The 19563-nt window shown below is 41.6% G+C and overlaps 1 protein-coding gene and 1 long non-coding RNA gene across 6 annotated transcripts; one reads left to right on the top strand and one right to left on the bottom strand.

Annotated features, from left to right (window-relative positions):
* Nucleotides 1-259: 259 nt before the first annotated feature.
* On the bottom strand, nt 260-4246 carry LOC310840097. Its single transcript, XR_014561788.1, has 5 exons — nt 4020-4246; nt 1909-1953; nt 1022-1476; nt 830-983; nt 260-647 (listed from the first exon to the last, which is right to left on the bottom strand). It is a non-coding gene; the product is annotated as an uncharacterized lncRNA (long non-coding RNA).
* A 3112-nt stretch (nt 4247-7358) lies between these two features.
* Nucleotides 7359-19318, top strand: LOC310840094 (uncharacterized protein). 5 transcript variants are annotated; one of them, XM_083729295.1, is made up of 8 exons: nt 7359-7547; nt 8184-8225; nt 8897-9002; nt 9715-9747; nt 14769-14798; nt 16140-16172; nt 17090-17215; nt 19043-19318. In XM_083729295.1, the coding sequence occupies exons 3-7, from the start codon at nt 8960-8962 to the stop codon at nt 17206-17208; spliced, it is 258 nt and encodes an 85-aa protein (XP_083585421.1). In that variant the 5' UTR covers nt 7359-7547; nt 8184-8225; nt 8897-8959; the 3' UTR covers nt 17209-17215; nt 19043-19318. The 5 variants fall into 5 exon arrangements, with proteins under 5 accessions (XP_083585421.1, XP_083585420.1, XP_083585418.1 ...); XM_083729294.1 differs by having other exon boundaries at nt 14766-14798; XM_083729292.1 differs by lacking the exon at nt 8897-9002 and having other exon boundaries at nt 7361-7547.
* Nucleotides 19319-19563: the final 245 nt, after the last annotated feature.

Raw genomic sequence — 19563 nt, 5'->3', positions numbered from 1 at the left:
CATTGCAGCTTGTCAGGCAGTACAACCCTCCCTCTCCTCACCCCCTGTGCTGTTCTTGGGGTTCTCCAGACCTATGAGGAGCATGGGGGAGATGGGAGGAAGCCCCATTGTACAAGCAGAAACATTTGCACAAGGCGAAGTGGTGGGTCTGGTTACGTGAATCCTAGCCAATGTGTCTTGAAAAACACATGTTAGTGTGTCAGGTTATTGAGAATGTATAATCATGCATTGCTATACAGAAAGCCACAAATAAGGTGCATAGAGTCAAATGCCAATGATTTGCTTGACTAGAACTTTATTGATCAATTGGTATAGATATGTGGCAATCTACCAGGATGGCAAACACCAGGATGTCAAAGCCTCCTTCATTCTCTAGACCAGGGCTGTCCAGCTTCCAAGAGACTGCAATCTACTCCCACTATAAAAAAATGTCAGTGATCAACCCATTGGATTGACCAGAGTTCTTGAGCTTTTTTTTGGGGGGGGGGGATGAGCCAAAGTTGTTGAGCTGCTTTTTTGGGGGGTGGGGCATCAGGATCCCGCAATCGACCAGGATCGACCAGGACCAGGGACATCCCACGACCGACCTGTTGGAAAGGACAGCTCTAGACCATGCAGAAGTCCAATTGTACCATTGCTGCAAATATCTGAAATTGAACATGACTTAAAGTCAACATTCTTAATACAGCAACATTCACCATACAGAAGAAACTGAAGGACTGGACAGCTGTTGTTTCATTTCATGTCTGGGGCAGAAGTTCAAGCAAGGAATGGGAAACTTGTGGCCCTCCAGATAGTGCCCAGTACCTTATGACTTGGAGCTGCTTACCCATGGCTAATCAGTTCCTGTTGCTTGGCTCGGAGCCTGGAGATCCACGAGCCTCTCTCCTCAGTTCTCTGGTGCCTATCAAGAAAAGTTCAGCAGGGTTAACTTCTTCACTATTACCATCCTCCTCACCTCCCAGTAATCCTGTTGCATCTCTCTCCCGGCCTTTGTCTCCCTTCCCTCGGGGGTCCCAACCTTCCCCGCAGCCTCCCAAGGCCACACACCCACATCTTTTTAAGGGAAGGTGGAAATGGCCATAGCAGTTATACTTTCTTGTGGGAACCTGTGCAAAATACATTGCAGGGGCCTGGCAGAACGTTTGTCACAGTATGGCATTGAATTCCACCCTCTGTCTGCTGGCACATGAGCTCTTCTAGACTGAGCAGCCCTAGGGCAGTTTCCTTGCATTGCGTTTGCATTTTTAAAAACCTCATCCACTTCTCTCCACATCACATTGGGACTTTCCCTCTCTCATGCTCACCACACAAGCTTGTTTTGAAAAATGCTCCCCACTTGCAATGTCCTCCAACACTTACCTTTTCCTCCCAAAATGGACGTAGCCATTTGAGTGAAAAGGTCACCAAACGCTTCAGAGGTACTGCCAAACACACTGGCCAGATCTGTGAGGAATGCACGTGCAGAAATTGCCCCTGGGTGCCATGGAGAAAATAATAATTAGTCCCTTCTGTGAATTGCTTCAAATGGCTTGATTCCCGCACTGGACAGCCCTGCTCCCTCCCCACCCCAGCAATTGCCCCTTCAACTCCAAAAGCTTGAGATGAGATGTGGTGGGATGGGGGGTTGTTTCAGAAATATTATTTTTTAAATCTTTCACTATTTTCTTCCTTTGAGGTGCTGTCTCTGTCTCTAACGTTTCAGTAGTTGGCTCAGAGTCTGAGCTATAGAAGATTTCCCAGCCATTTGCAGGATTGCTTAGCACAAAAAGTGTCTGCTCACCTCTCCATGTATTTGTTTCTAGTTCATCTTACAGTGGACCTACTTTTTAGGATTTCCACACACATTAACATCAGTCACCAAGTTAGGCTCAGTGCCCTTCCCACCAGAGGTGTCAATCTGCTCACCAGGACCGGAGCTGGATCGGGACTCTCGAGCAGCATTGCTGGAATCTAGACGAGATGGGTGTAAATGTTCTTTTTTAAATAATAATAAAAAGTTCACAGAAAGACAGCATTTCAGTGCATCTTTCTCCCAAAACACACGTTTGGACAAATATATACAATTTTACAAGAAATTTCTCTAATGCAATGCATTTCACTATGTTGTTTTCACTAGTCTGTGCATTTTCATTTTCACTTTCCCAGAATTTTGAACACATTATTTGGCTGGAGAATGGCATTGCAAAACCTGGAGAAGTGCAAATCTTAGAATTATAGAGTTGAAAGGGACCATGAGGCTCATCTAGTCCCACCTCCTGCAATGTGTGAATATTTTGCTCAATGGGGGGCTCAGACCCATGAACCTGAGTAAGAATTTTGTGATCCATCAACTGAGCTATCCCAGAAGTGTGAATGTTGAAGGATAATTGAACTTCTGCTTGTATAAATTAGGCAGTTTCACATTAAAATGCAAACAAAATACAATTTCCCCCCATCTCTGGAAAAAAAATCACCAGTGTTCAACTACCCATGATAAAATCCCTCAAGAGTTAGCTTGGAATTGACCCAGTGTCTATGAGCTATTTTAGCAAGCATTTGTAAAGAATTTGTGTGTGTGTTTTCTCTCCTGGGTTATAATATTAATGCATATACAGTGGTACCTCAGGTTACAGATACTCCAGGTTACAGACTCCGCTAACCCAGAAATAGTACCTCAGGTTAAGAACTTTGCTTCAGGATGAGAACAGAAATTGTGCTCCAGCAGCGCAGCGCATAATACCTGAGCATTATGGGCTGTGCAGATTTGTGTTTCAAATCAGGTGCCGTATTTTTCGCCCCATAGGACGCACTGGCCCATAGGACGCACCAAGTTTTTTTTTGGGGGGGAAATAAAGAAAAAAAAAAAATTCCCCCAGGAGCTTGTGGGGCCATCAGCGGGGAGAAGCGCTCTTCTCCCTACAGCTCGCCTTCAGATCAGGTCCGGGGACATCGGGAAGACGCGCTACGCCTTCCAGCTGTCCCCGGAGCTTGCGGGGCTGGCAGCGGGGTCTCCCCGCCGCCAGCCTCCAAACCACTTTGGGAGACAGTGGGATGGTGGCGTTCCGCCTCCCTCTGTCCCCCGACCTTGTGGGGCTGGCGCTGGGGCTTTCCTGAAGCCTGGAGAGCGAGAGGGGTCGGTGCGCACCGACCCCTCTCGCTCTCCAGGCTTCAGCGAAAGCCTGCATTCGCCCCATAGGATGCACACACATTTCCCCTTCATTTTTGGAGGGGAAAAAGTGCGTCCTATAGGGTGAAAAATACGTTAAGTACAACATTAAAATGCAGCCTCATTTCAGTAAAAACTCAAATCAAAAACTTTTTGGGCATGAAAACGTCAAATCTTCACCAAGGCCAACTATCCAGACTTGTCCTAGGTGGGCCAGAAAAAAGCCAGGGAAGTCCCCAAATAGGAGTTCCATCACAGAAGGAGAAAGGAAAAAGGAAAGAGGGGGCGGGGATCAAGTTGATTCCAAGCCAAAGGCCAGGCGGAACAACTCTTGTTGCATGATTGCTGTATTGGGGTTTTTAGATAGATTCCAACAGAGAAAATGAACGCTCAGCCGAGCAACTGGTGAGCATTAATGTTAAAAACCCGGAAAAGGAATATTTTTTGAGGTACTTCCCTGGATGCCCTAAGCATGTACCATATTTTTCGCTCTATAAGACGCACCAGACTACAAGACGCACCTAGTTTTTGGAGGAGGAAAACAAGAAAAAAAATATTCTGAATCTCAGAAGCCAGAACAGCAAGAGAGATCACTGCACAGTGAAAGCAGCAATCCCTCTTGCTGTTCTGGCTTCTGATATAGCTGCGCAGCCTGCATTCACTCCATAAGACGCACACACATTTCCCCTTACTTTTGAGGAGGGAAAAAGTGAGTCTTATAGAGTAAAAAATACGGTAATTAAAAACATTTGGCATGGTCACTAAACACAGAACTGTTTCTTTCATACTGGACACCTGTAGAGGTTTCTCGCAGCAGGACAGAAAACACCCCAAATAAGAACCACTTCCTGGGTGGCCTCTCCCTACTTACCCACAGCAACAAAAGCCCAAGTGGAAGTTGCCAGCAGGAGAAGGATCCAAAGAGTCTTCATTGCAGAAACACAGACAGCAGCCTCAATGTTTCTTGACACTGAAGATGCTGTGATGAAGCCAGAATACTAATTGACACTGAGCAGAGTACCTACACTGCTGACTTTATGTAAGCGACAGAAACCAATCAAAGGAGCTTGCAGAGAAATATTACGAGTTTAGTTGAGATATTGCATCATAATGATGTTAATTATGGAGAAAAAAGTCAGTGTGTATAAATAAATACAGGATGCCCTGAGGATGAATGCCACCATTTACATAAACTGGAGTGGAGATGGGATTAGCCAGGACAAAACAAATTGGCCATTATCCACAAATCTGGCTCCTGAAAGTCAAACATACCCTTCCAATTTGCTGATCCAAATCAAGATGCTTGGGTTGGTTTTTTTTGCTCCCAAGCTTTCTCAAGAGCCAGCTTGCTCATGCCAGGGTGCTGGATCCAAAAATGGGACATTCTGTGATTTAATCAGAAGCTAGGGGTAGCTTTTGTAATTTCAGGATGTTCCATTTAAATTGGGGTGGTTGAGCAGGGATTAGAAGCCTGTGACCCTCCATATGTTATTGCATCGGCTCCAGTTAGCATGACCCACCGTAATGCATCTCAAGGGCCACAGATTCCCTATTCCTATTGTTGAATATGCCTTGGCTCCAGTTATTCTACCAAGCAGAGCATCATTACCAGGGCAGCTGATGGGTGGTACTTTGCACCCAATTCCAGATTGGAGAGAAGATTTTCTTTCTTTCTTTGTGGTAAATCTGCAAGTTTTTAAAGTCCCACAAGACTCAGTTGTTTTTGTTCTAGCAGCCTTTCATAGTTACCCTGCAGGAATTTGTCACTGCAAGGCTGTAACAGTCATATTAACTGCCTCTTGTATATGTTAAGTGAATGAGAGCAATGCCACACTCCTATTTGGATTTAAGATTAAAATTTACAGTTCCTGGATATAACAAAACAGTTCCTGGATATTTACCTGGAACTGAAATATATTTATCTTCCAGGTAAATACCTTCTTACCTCAGCAATGTTGGCATGAATGGAGAAGGAGATGCCAGCTGTGGCTTCAATGCCTCCTGGGCCCTGCAAATCTTGCACCCTGATCCAACCTCACAGGGCTGTTATGGGCATTAAAGGAGAAAGAGGAGAACCACGTGTGCCACCCTGGGCTCCTTGGAGAAAAAAGAGGGCTATAAATGCAATTCATAATGATAATCATAATCTACCATATACTTTGGAAAGTGATTTCTCTTTCCATTTCTTTCTTTGTTCTTTATACTTTCAGGTCCCTCTCGAGATACCACCACCAAACTTTGCACAAGGGTTCCTGAGGTGGGGCTGGTGCTCTTCATGGATGTTTAGACTCTGGCTGCCATTTTGAATCAATATGGCAGACCCAAATGTGACTTTGGTGTGACTTTGCCTGCTTTTTGCCTGCTTTTTTAAACAACAACAACTTTTTTTTTATTATAAAAAATCCTGGGCAGCACCAGGCACCTCCTACTAGTAATAATAATCCCACTCCTCAGTCACATTCTGAGAATTAAGATAGGTACATTTTCAAATGGGGATGCGGGTGGCACTGTGGTCTAAACCAGTGTTTCCCAACCTTTTTTGGGCAAAGGCACACTTGTTTCATGAAAAAAATCTCGAGGCACACCACCATTAGAAAATGTTTAAAAAATTAACTCTGTGCCTATATTGACTATATATAAAGTAACTCTCTTTAATAGGAATCAAATAAACACAAAGAAAGTATTTTATAATTATTTTATTATGAAATAGTAAGTAAACAGAAATATGAAAAATTATAAAATACTTTATTCATTGCGCAACCTGGGCCTGTTTGGCTGAACACAAAGCTGATATTCTGGCTGGAATCGAAGAAAGACACACATGTAGCTCTTCGTCAACAGCTCTCAGTCTCTCTGTGTATTTAGTTTTTATAGCAATCATGCTTGAAAAGCTCAACTCACAGAGATATGTAGTGGAAAATGGGAGCAATGTGAAAATAGCTTTGTTTGCCAGAAGGGGGAACTCCTTGGCAGTTTCCAACCAAAAACTGTCCAAAGGTAGATCAGCAAATCTTAGCTTGAAACCACGATTTTGTCTCAGTTCAGTTAGTTCCTCCTGCTCCTGTAAAGTCATGTCCTTTCCACCAACTGATGCTGAGCTATAAGGGTCCCTAACCCAGTCAAGGCATTCAGTGGAGCCATATCACATCCCAGCAGGAGGCCTAAATTGGTGGAACGGCTCAGGCCCCGCTTATTCAAAGAGGACTATTAATTTGGAGAGCTGCTATCTTCCAAACTGTGAGACGACGAGGCAAAAGGGGAGCCCTGAATGGAACTTTGCCTTTTTGTCTCAACGCTGGTCTCGCGCTGCCGCTTCCCGCGCTCTCAAGGACCCGGGAGGAGGAAGGCGTGAAGGGAATCCCGAAGGCGCGAAAACCTCGCGCATGCGCAGGCCTTCCGCTTGCGACAGCCCAGTAGGCCGGCCGAAGCGAGCGGCGATGGGATGTGGGAGGGAGCTTGCTCGCCGCCCCGCATGTGCTCGCCGCCGCCGCCCCGCCTCTCGCCGCCCGACTTGCCCGCCTCCCTCCCACGGCACACCAGGCAATGTCTTGCGGCACACTAGTGTGCCGCGGAACACCGGTTGGGAAACACTGGTCTAAACCACTGAGCCTCTTGGGCTTGCCATTCAGAAGGTCTGCGGACAAATGCAGGCTCCCTCGGCCTGTAAAGCGAAATAATCACTGCAACCCCAGAGTCGTCTGCGACTGTACTTAACTGTCAGGGGTCCCTGACCTCTTTTTTTTTTTTACATTTTCAAACATCTATTTGCAGGTATTGGAGTTAGACATATTTTTCCTTTAAGTGAAATACGATATTTTCAAGGAGCCTGAATTCTCCACATAACATCAAACTCCACATTTGTGCCACGTTGTCTAGAAGCCATACATTTGCTTTCACACCCTTTGAGAAGCCTAAAGTGAGGTGCATCAGGCGAAGATACCACCGTCCATGCCTCAGCCAGGATTTGCCAGAGGCAGAAAGAAGAAAACCAAAATCCCTTTTCTGAGTAAACAGATTAGAAAGCCTTGGTACAGCAAATAATTTCCTTGCCTCTCCCTTTATTTAGAAGACCAATTAACATTGTGTCTATTCTCCTGTGCCACAAGTGCTGTGTGCCATCTTAATTCTTCCGTTTGCATATTTATCCCATTGTTATGTGTCCAATTTATCTGTCCAATTGTTTCATCACCAGGATCCTGATTTCCTCCACAATTCCACTCCCCACTACCCAACCATTTTCATTGGCGTTTCCTTCCTTCATAAGCCAGTGAGAGTGGATCAGACCACAACATTCCTCGGCTTCTTTAGGCTGCCCTGAATTCCTGAAAACCTCCCAAGTCATTCATGACCATGAAGATGATATGGGGACTCCTGCTGGTTTGCGCTCTAGTGTCTGGAGGTATGTAATTTTCAATGGCCCAGTGTGTTTCCCTCCTCCTTGGGGTGAATTCCATAAATAAAGGATGGAATTCATACCCCCCCCCCCAGTGATAGCTATGATGCACAAGCTAAGGTGGCTCCAATAATGGTTTCAGACAGTGATGGGGAACCTGTACTCCTCCAGATGTTTTTGGACAGCAATCCCCATCAGCCTCAGCTAGTATAGAGATGAATGACAGGAGCCATAGTGCAACATATATGAAGGGCCACATCCTTGGTTTAGGCAAATTCAATGAGGATACATCTGCTGACATCTATGAAGTTACCAATGATAAGAAAACAGAACTTCCATGAGCATAAGTAGTTTACAGCTGAGGACTGCACACTGGCCATAAACTACAGGAGAGGGTTAAGGCCTTTCTTGTTTGTTTATGGACTTCTTGGAAGCACTGGCTGGCCAAAGTTAGAAAAAGGATGTTGGACTAGATGGACCTTTGGTAAGATCCAGCAGAATTCTTCTTATTTCAATGAGCTGTGTTCACATCAGCTAGGCATGCAAAGGTTTGAATGACACAGAGGAAAATGCTAGTTTCAACAAGTGAGGATTTAGCATTATTCAGGATAATAGTTGTGAGATCTTCTGTCCTCATTCTAGAGACATCACCTCCTCCCAGCACTGATTTGACTCCCAGCACTGGTAAGTGTTGAACATTTTAAGCATGTGCACTTGAGCCTTTTGAATAATTTGCCCAGTAGAATATTCCTTGGGACAATGTGACTGTAGTAACTGCGTTAAGAGGGCAGCAGAATGCCATGGCGGATCCAGATTCTAGGGCACTTGTATATCTAGATCATCACCATAGAGTCATCCAGGCAGAGTTATTCTTTATTTTCTGCGTAGGCAGTCATAGCAGACTCACTTTATAATCATCAGACTGCCTGCACAGTAGCCACTCTAAAGTGAGAGGGAAAACAAAAGAAGTCCCGATTCACATAAGAAAGGGTGGCGCATCTGCCAAGCCTGATTTATACATGAGGATACATCTGTTTGGAAAACTTGAGTAGGATCCCACATGGCCAGCTGCTTGTGGAATATGGGTCACTGCTACACAGTCCATGAGAAGCATCAGGATGCCATCATGCAGGCACTCAGGCTACAGATACCTGGCATGCAGAAGTAGGTGTTGGCTGATTTAAGCATGACGTTCACTGTCCATCTGAATAAAGGTGTGTGTGTGTGTGTGTGTGTGTGTGTTTACACACCTAGCATTGTATTTAAATCAGACAGTGCTAAAAAAAATCCCAGGCAGATAGTGCTCCCAACCTACAACATCACCCCCACCCTAAATGCTTAATATATCTTCACAGACTACTCCTACAAGTAGTGAACATCAGAGCATCAGAAGGAGATTTTGCCTTTATGTTTTATTAATGCTAAGCTTGAAGACTTCTTCTTTGATGGCTTTCGTTTTGGGTGAGACAGGGTTGACTAGTAAATTGTGGCTTTGCAAATTTATAAATTTATACAACCACCTGTCTGTGTGTGTGTGTGTGAGAGAGAGAGAGAGAGATGGAGAGAGAAATCCTGACAGGTTTGTAGTTCATGTTCTCTGTAAAGAGATCTCATGCATTGATCTTAAAGACATTTGCCCCAATCCAACTTGGTTAGTGCCCTCTTACTTAATTTGGTTTTCTGTGTTGCACCTTGGCCTGTTATCATGAGGCTCATCCAGAGTTCTGTGTCTGAGAGGGGTTCTTTTTTGTCCCAGTGCTTTCCCCAGGAGAACCTGCGCATTACCACTGAATTGGAGCAAACAGCAATCTGGTTTTCCATTATTTGTTCTAATTCAGTGCTAAATGTGGGTTTTCTTGGGGAAAGCATTGGGATAAAAAAAACCCCAAACCACTTCAACACAGAGCTTTAAAGCACAGATCAGTGACTGGAAAGTGCAGCTCATGGTGACTGTGATAGATCTAGTCCATCCCCATAATATGTAATAAAATTCCTGCACGTGTAGAATTTTCCAGACAGATGGCACTCTCTAGTGTATGACACTGGCCATTTAATGGAGATTGGGAGGAAATTAAAGAATACTTTTTGCAGGAAAGATTCAAATATTGAATTGTGTATTGTTCTGTGTATCGGAGGAATTCTGTTTCAAACTGCCATGTCCTCTTATCCACAGCAGCTTCTCCAGAAGTGAGCACCACCAGTGACAGTGAGTTATTCTTGGTCCAGCATTTTCACGAAGTATCTCAAAGTTGAAGTCAAAGTTTATTTGTTGTCGCAACCATCCTGGTGTTTTTCCCCTTCAATTTTTTTTATTAGTTTTCCACATTTATAACAAACATTTATAACAATCAACAAACATAAAGAGAAACAAACAAACAAACAAACAAACAAACAAACAAACAAACATATACCCTAACTGTAATAGTTCCACTTTTGTTAACATTGTTAGGTGACTTCCTCAAATCCCCCCCGCTGAGTTTCCATATAAATCATTGTAGCAGTTTTCATAAACTAATTTCACATAAAATTTCTTTAACCAATTTACATCTTTCTTTTCTTTTTAACTTTTTACATAGTATTCTAGAACATCACATATTTAAAGCCTAGGCCTACCTGATACTCGCAAGTCATTCTATTTAAATTATCTTAACATATTTAGCTAAATAATCTTTTAATTTCTTCCATTCCTCTTGGTATTCCTCCTCCTTCTGGTCGCAGACTCTTCCGGTCAAGTCGGCTAGCTCCCAAAAGTCCATCATCTTCATCTACCATTCCTCCACTGTTGGAACTTCTTGTAGTTTCCAATTTTTGGCCAACAAAATTCTAGCTGCAGTTGTGGCATACAAAAATAATCGGACATCTTTCTTGGGCAATTCCAAACCTGTTATTCCAAGTATAAAGGCTTCTGGTTTCTTAATAAATGAATATTTCAACATTTTTTTCAATTCATTATGAATCTGTCCCCAGAAGTCTTTCACTTTGGGACACGTCCACCACCTTTTTCTTTACATTTCCAACATATTTTTTTTTATAAATATTTATTGAGATTTTTTGAATACAATGCATAAATAATAAACAACATTACTTATATCATGACATAGTTTCATCACTTCTTTGAACTCCCTCATGTCTCCCGCTCCCACTTACATCGTTATAAATTTTTTTCAAGCAAATTATCATCTTGTTTACAACCTTATATCCGCTCATTTAAATAGAATCTAGCAGTTCTCCAGAAAATTCATATTTTCGTTAGTCTCACTTATCATCAAGTTCAAATCTAAATCAGTGGTAGGCAGTTATTTATGATCAAGCATCCTTCTTAACATTCAACCAGATTACAATGTTTTTGTAAGTAAATCTTAAATTTCTTCCAGTCTTCTTCAACCCTCTCTTCCCCCAGGTCTCGGATTCTGCCAGTCATCTCGGCCTACATTTCCAACATAGGTTGTCACTCTTCTGGTAAATCTTTGCTAGTTTTACAGGGGCTAAGTACCATCTATACATCATTTTCATAACATTTTCCTTTAACACTGTACATACAGTGAACATGACCCATTTCCTCCACAGCCTTTCCCAGTCTTCAAACATTATGTTGTGTCCAACATGTCTTGCCCAATCTATCATCACAGATTTAACTTGTTCATCCTTTGTATGCCACTCCAACAATAAATTAGACAAATTTTTAAATTTAGAATCCAACTCCATTTCCAGTTTTTCCCCGATGCAAAACTATTTTTCTTATCTAATTTATACAATTCATTAATCTGGTGGTAGTGTAACCAATTTATTTTATCTTTGATTTGATCAAATGGTCTTAATTTAAATCCTTCTTTATCTTCCAATAATAAATCTGAATATATCAACCAATTAGTCTCCATATTTGACTTTTTCTGGGACTTTGCCTCCATTGATGAAAGCCATCTGGGTGTTTTCCTTTCTAAGAGATCTTTGTATTTTATCTAAACATTATATAAGGGTTTTCTAATTACATGATTTTTGAAACCATTATGGGCCTTTATCTTGTCATACCATAGATAAGCATGCCATCCAAACACATCGTCAAATCCCTCCAAGTCTAAAACATCTGCATTATCTAGTTGTATCCATTCCTTAACCCAACAAAGGGCTGTGGCTTCAAAATATATCTTCAAATCTGGCAGGGAAAATCCCCCTCTTTCTTTTGAATCTGTTAATAATTTAATTCTGTGTTTTTTTCCCTGCCAGATAAATCTAGATAAAGCTTTCTGCCATTCATTAAAACATTTCACATTATCAATGATTGGGAGGGCTTGAAACAGAAACAACATATCTGGTAATACATTCATCTTAACCACAGATATCTGGCCCATTAATGACAATTTTAAATTCGACCAACTCTCTCTAAAATTCGACCAAGATCTCTCTAAATTTCATTCCATAGTTTCTCATAGTTATCTTTATATAAATTCAAAATTTTCACCGACAAATTTACACCCAGGTATTTAACTTTTTTCACAAAAACCAGGCCCATTTTTTCTTGCAATAATTTGCTTTCCTCATTGTCCAAATTTTTCTCTAATACTTTGGTTTTGCTCTTATTTAACTTAAATCCTGCTACCTGTCCGAACTCCTGTATCAACTCCAGTGCTTTTACTGCACTGGAGTCTGGATCTCGAAGTGTTAACACCAAATCGTCAGCAAAGGCTTTTAATTTATATTGTTTGGCTCCTACTGTTATACCTTTAACTTGTTCAACCTTCCTTATCATACTTAACAAAACCTCCAGGACCAAAATAAAAACCAGAGGGGAAAGTGGGCACCCTTGCCTGGTACCCTTCTCAATTGTAATTTCCTCTGATAACACATTGTTTATTATAATTTTGGCTATTTGTTCATGATAAATCACATTAATACCATTTAAAAACTCCTGTCCAACCCCAATACTATCTAAATTTTGTATCATAAAACTTCAAGACACATTGTCAAAGGCCTTCTCCACATCAATAAACATTAACATTGCTTTACAATTTTTTCTTGCTTCCAACTTTTCTAAAATGTCAACTATATTCCTAATACAGTGGTGCCTCGCAAGATGAAATTAATTCGTTCCGCGAGTCTTTTCATCTTGCGATGTTTTACGTCTTGCGAAGCACGGTCCGTTGCAACTGCGCCACTTCAAGCGGCTTTAGGAAAAAAGCGAACAAACTCGCAAGACGTTTTCGTCTTGCGAAGCAAGCCCATAGGGAAATTCGTCTTACGAAACGATGCAAAAACCGAAAAACCCTTTCGTCTTGCGCGTTTTTCGTTTTGCGAGGCATTCGTCTTGCGGGGCACCACTGTATTATCTTTCATATGTCTTCCAGGCAGAAATCCTGCCTGGTCCTTATGGATATAGTATGACAAAACCTTTTTCAACCTATTGGCGAGAAAATTGTCAAAAAAATTATAATCCACGTTAAGTAGTGAGATTGGTCTATAGTTTTTAACATTGGATCTATCTTGATCTTGTTTTGGAATCAGGGTTATATAAGCTTCCTTCCAGGGTTCGGGTGCTTTGCCCCCTCCTATTATCGTGTTGCAAACTTCTACCAATGGCTGAATAAGCCGGTCTTTCATAGTCTTATAGTATTTTGCTGACAGTCCATCTGGTCCCGGGGCTTTGCCAAATTGCATTGAATTTATTGCATTTTCAACCTCCTGTCGTGTAATTAATCCATTTAGTAGGATCCTTTTACCTTTGGGAATCTTCTGCAAACCATTAGTTTTGATAAAATGCTCAATTTTAACCTTATCTTCTTTACTATTTTTATACAGTTGTTTATAGTACTTCTGAAAACATCTTCTTATCTCCACAGGGTTCTCTACAGACTTTCCTTCTGATACAATATTTGTAATAGCATTTTGTTTTTGCCTCTTTTTTAGCTGCCAAGCTAAGAGTTTCCCACATTTATTCACAGATTCAAAATTCCTTTGTCTCATCATTCTTAATTTCCATTCTATTTCTTGATTTATAATCTGTGAATACTGAGTCTGTAAAGCTTTAATTTCCTTTTGTATCTGCAGATTCTTTGGATTACTTCTAATGTTCTTCTCTTTATCTTTTAATTGGTTCAAAATTTTATCTTTCTTTTCATTCTGTATCTTTCTCTTAATTGAATTTTGTTGGAATCCTCTCATTACTGCTTTACTTGCGTCCCAAATGACTCCTGCTTGCCTTCCAGAGTTCATATTAATCTCAAAATAGTCTTTTATAGTCTTTTGGGCCTTATTAATTATTTGCTCATTCCTCAACAAATCATCATTCGTTCTCCATCTGAAAGATCCCTGTGTAGATAATTTCCCTTTCATAAATACTGCATTGTGATCTGAGAAAGTTTTAGGGCAAATTTCCGCTTTTGTTACTCTGGGAACCAAGTCTATGGATATCCATAAATAGTCGGTTCTTGAAAATGATTGATTTGCATCTGAAAAAATGTGAAGTCTCTTTCAGTTACCTTTTTTTGCTCTATAAGACTCACTTTTTCCCTCCTAAAAAGTAAGGGGAAATGTGTGCGCGTCTTATGGAGCGAATGCAGGATGTGCAGCTATCCCAGAAGCCAGAACAGCAAGAGGGATTGCTGCTTTCACTGCGCAGCGATCCCTCTTGCTGTTCTGGCTTCTGAGATTCAGAATTTTTTTTTCTTGTTTTCCTCCTCCAAAAACTAGGTGTATCTTGTGGTCTGGTGTGTCTTATAGAGCGAAAAATTCTGACTCTCCATATGTCTGACAGATCGAATTTGTCAGTTATATATATATATATATATATATATATATATATATATATATTTGCTTTCGTAGGTTCTTACGTAATCTGCTGGCATTCAGTATTTTTTGTCTCTGTCTCCTATCCATTAAAGTAAATGCAACTCCATTCAAATCTCCCATTGAAATTAATTTGTAATCCAAATGATCCATAAGCCTTGTTTCCAAATTCTTAAAGAATTTTGCCTTGCCATCATTAGGTGCATAAATTCCCAATAAGAAGTATTTTCTCCCTTGTGCTGTAATTTCTACTGCTATGTATCTTCCCTCCTCATCTTTGAAAATCAATTTTGGATTCCATTTTTCTTTGACACTGGCCATTTAATGGAGGTGGGGAGGAAATTAAAGAATACTTTTTGCAGGAAAGATTCAAATATTGAACTGTGTATTATTCTGTGTATTGGAGGAATTCTGTTTCATACTGCCATGTCTTCTTATCCACAGCAGCTTCTGCAGAAGTGAGCACCACCAGTGACAGTGAGTTATTCTTGGTCCAGCAATTTCAGGAAGTATCTCAAAGTCGAAGTCAAAGTTTATTTGTTGTTGCAACCATCCTGGTTATTTTAACCAAAAAGGGAATATAAGTATTCTATGGATATTGTGCAGAATATGCATAGATACACTGTTAAATACAGTGGTAACCAATTTATGCATCTATACTTTGAAATGCAGACCTACACAAATAAATTTCTATATTACATCGTTGATCAGATTTTACAGTTTGCTATATTGTCTTTGATGCACGTTCTTAGTTTTTGGGATGCAACCACGAATCTCGCCATGTTGTCTGTCTCAAACCTATCAGAGCCAGACAGCAAATATGTGACCTTCACTTGATAGTCCACATCAGGCATCTTACACAATAGTTCACAAATGTACTTAGGTTTCAGCTCAGAATACATAGGACAGTAGAGTACATAACAGTATAGGTCTTCTGTTGCTTGAGTGCCACGTAGAGAAAGCCTCTTTTCTGCTAGAATTTTCCTGCAACAACCATCTAAATACTCTGAGGGCATTGTCTGAAAACTCAGAGCCACAAATGCCTTCCTAAGTGAACAGATTGGTAAATCATATAGATAGTTCTCAAAATGATGTTATACTTTAATTAAATACAATTGTGGAGAGAACATTGATTCCTGGATTGCCTAATATCTTGTGTGTAAAAAAACCTTCAGTTTTTCCTTTACAGTTCCAGAAGTTCAAAACATTCAAAAACCAAAGTGTGGCTTCCAAAAATAGTTCGCAAACTGGAATAGTCACTTCTGGGTTTGTGACATTCAGGAGCCAAAACATTTGACTCACAAGGCATTCAACTTCCGAGGCACATCTGTATATGCTTACAAATGTGCTCTAAGTAACAGTTCTTAAGAGCCTGAGGAATTACAGTTGTACCTTGGTTTTCAAATGCCTTTTTGAATCAAATGTTTTGGCTCCCAAACATTGCAAACCTGGAAGTGACTGTTCTGATTTGCGAACTATTTTTGGAAGCTGAACATCCAACAGGGCTTCTGCGGCTTCTGATTGGCTGCAGCAGCTTCCTGCAGCCAATCAAAAGCCACACTTTGGTTTTTGAACGTTTTGGAAGTCAAATGGCGGTGCTTTCTAGCATACTGCATAACACCTGCCACCCTAAAAGCTTAGCTGCAAACTCAGCTGTGGGCGTAAATAATTGTGTGTTTCTTTTATTGGAAGTTGGGGGGAAATGGAATAGTATTCTTCAGAACTGAAGAATTCTTGCAGGAATGGTTGAAGTTTTGCCCTCTGTGTCTGGATATTAGAGGAATTCTGTTTCATGTTGCCATGCCTTCTTATTTACAGCAACTTCTGCAGAAGCGAGCACCACCAGTGACGGTGAGTTCTTCTTGGTCCAGCAATTTAAGCAAGTATCTGAATCATAGCACACAACTTATCCACAGCAACATGGTGATAGGAGAATGATTTGCTTTCCCTATTCCAGATAACAACTCTCCCTCCACTTCTGGTACAACTTCCCCTCCTCCTACAACTATGTGTATCATAAGCCTGTGGAGCGATTTACTTTTATGACAGCGATGGGGAACCAGTGGCCCTCCAGATGTTGGTGGACTCCAACTCCCAGCAGTCCCAGCTAGCATGGCTACTGCTCAGGATGATGGATGTTGTCCACCATTCCTACTTTATTAGTGCTGTGTTCATGGATCTGTACGGCTGGCTATGGTATTTGTATTCTGGAAATATGTTATCATGGGTATCCATTTTGACTTTTTTATTTTATAATAGCACACCATCTCCCTCAATGGGTCACTGCATGATTCATGTTTCCTTGGGTCCAAAGCAGAACATTGCTTCAGAAATCCAGTGCGTCATATGTCTCCACAGTGAATAACACAAAGCAATGAACAAATGAGCTAGAACTTTTTTTTTTTAAAGAATTGGAAGACCAGCCCACAGAAGCAATGCTCATATATAATGTGAACATATAACATTGTGCCAATAGTGGTGCAACATTTGGCTTAGTGCTAGTAACATTTGATCTGTTGTCTGGGGAGCTGACACACACACAGTGTTACAAAGGAAGGAATGCCTCCAGTATCAGAGGCAGCCTGCCTCAGAATGCCAGTTGCTGGGAATCACCAGGGGCAAGAAGGCTTGTGTCCTGCTTGCAAGCTGACCAGGAGTGTCCGGTTGGTCACTAGGAGAACAGGATCCAGCAGGCTCTTCTTACCTTCTTAAGAAAGAAAAACCAGAGAAGGTGTGGCTCACGAGCTCTCATTTTCCTCCCAATCCAGAGACCACCCATGGCCGTCGGAAAGCTTTTCTTCCATTTTTGTTTGACATTTTTGCAAAAGGTTTGGAATCAGTTGGTGCTATGAAGAACAAATGGACTTCGTCATTTTTGGGAAAGTAAGAAAATGGTGAGTTTAAGAAGAGAGTAAAGAGAAAATGAAAAGAGATGGGCACTGGAGAGAGGCGATGCAGGGCAGGGGATCTAAAGTAGATATAGTTGCCAGGGCATAAATACTCAAAGGGGAGAGTCCTGAAAGTGTTGAGGTTAATGGCAACTGGTGACATTTCATGCATTGCATGCATTGTCTCAGCCCGTCTCTACTTGCCTTCAGTTTATGAAGTCGGTCTACAATGCACCGCTGTAGGTTTGACAGGGCTGTGTTTACAGTGAGCAGTTTTGTGCACGTGGTACCACTGTTTTAAAGGAAGAACAAGCAGTGGCACAGGGTGATAACCATGGAATGCTAACGAAAGCTCCACTTTCCGTTTTAACACAGATAGAGGCTAGTTACATTCAGTAAATATCAGGCGAATCCATTATTTCCTTTTCATTCATAGCTAGCTCTGCTAATCAATGCAGATTAGTGGTGTGGCCTTTTCACCATCAGAAATGAGGAAGTATGAACTATCCATTTTCAAATAAGCATAACAATGTAAGGTGATTCCTATATTTCTTCCCAATAGACATAAAATGGCTGGAGGATGTCAATGCTACATTTCATTCTATCCATGCCCTGAATGGTAGGGAATTAAAGTCAGACTTTACATGTTCACTTCAAGAGAGAGAGCATTGGAAATTTATGATGTTTTTGAAAGAGGGAAATAAAACAAATTTGGACATAGAAACAGTGGCATAGCATGGGGGAGGGGATGCCAGAACAATGGCCCTGGGCATATTTTTTAAGGGGGTGCAGTGCTGTGCATTTGGCTTCTCATGCTTTCCTGCCAGCCCTGTGCTGCTCACATAGTGGTGCAGGGTTGGCAGGGTGGCATGAGAAGGACGCTTTGAGAGACTGGGATCAAAGGGCACATGGCTGTTGTGTCCTCCTCACCTCGCCTCTGGGCATCAGGGGGATTCGCCCAACAAGGGCTGCATTGACTGGCCAGGCTCCCTGCGTAGATGAGCAGGAAGCGGTGTGTGGCCCCGCTTGGCTCCGGGGAGGGGTGGTTGCAGCAGTGGTGAGGGCTGGGCTGGCATTGCAGGTTCCGTTCACTATCAGCACTCTGTCCCCCTGCTGTGTGCACACATGTGCAGGCCCCCAGGCACCAGCAAACCACTACACCACTGCACAGAGAACTCCCAGACTTGTTGTTTGTTGAGCATCCACCCTGATTTGTTCACACAATATTTGCATGCAGGGCTTGTTATGCCATGCAGTTCTCCATCATTTTTCTTACTGCAAAAAGTCTGATAAGAAAAGTGAGAATGTGTGGAGGTAACAACCACTAGATGGTGATGTTGTACAATCTCATAAGAATTTTGCACAAACAAATCAAGAACAGACAATCACTAAACAGCCTTCTGGAAGGACCCACCGTCTGCCAATCAGAGGACACAGTCATTACTTACAGACTAATTCTAAGCAAATTTACTTGGAAGTAAATCTCTGTAACCAAACCTCAATAGCTGCTTTTTCTAAGGAAAAGCAGAAAGGAGGAGGTGGCTTGGAGCAGAGACCTGTGGGGTGCCCATAATGTGCTTAACCCATTCCTTCCCTGCATATTGCTCTTCTAGTGCACCTCTTCCATAATTGGGCTTTTATAGGCATTACCTGATGCTAGTTTAGAAGCAAACTTCTGGGATTCTTAAAAAGTTGCCTCCAAGGGACAGACCCTGAGTTTTTTTTCTTTTAAAGGTTAATTTGAACTCATCTCAGCTATGCATGGATGCTCACTTGCCTTGATCTGGCTCTTGGCTCCAACTGCTCCAACTTTAAAATCTCTTTCTGTTTCAGGAATTGCATCCATCCTGCAACACACCACCTGTGGCCACATTGTGGTTCCATTATAAGAAAAGCAAGGGAATAGCCTGATTCCAGTGATATAAGGTTGTGTGTTGTCACCATCTTACCATTCAGAGGAAATAAACTCAAGCATTGACTAAACAACTACATTTGCTTTGTGTCTTCTGCACTGTGCAAAATACAAATCATAGAGTCCCCGGCTCAGATGAGCTTTTAGATAAGGTTTAGCATGTAGTTGAGAGCTAAAATAAAAATGTGAAATTTGGAGACTTTTTGAGTGGGTCCATGTTTCCGAAATTTGACCTCAAACCTTCACATCCTCATTTTTGAGTCAAAATGTGTGATACAAAGGCAAAACTGTTTAACAATGGCATAGAGTTAATGCAAAATCTGTAAGGAGTAAAGACCACTGCTGTATGGTCTCCCATTAAGTTGCCCTCTTTGAACATTGTACCGCTTAATACTTACTGCTTCCATCCCCAAAATGTGCACACTGACACCCTACAAATCTA

Source organism: Podarcis gaigeae (assembly GCF_964106915.1).
Source record: "Podarcis gaigeae genome assembly, chromosome: 2".
In the NCBI taxonomy this organism is placed as follows: Eukaryota; Metazoa; Chordata; class Lepidosauria; order Squamata; family Lacertidae; genus Podarcis; species Podarcis gaigeae.
This window is presented reverse-complemented; position numbering and strand designations above follow the sequence as displayed.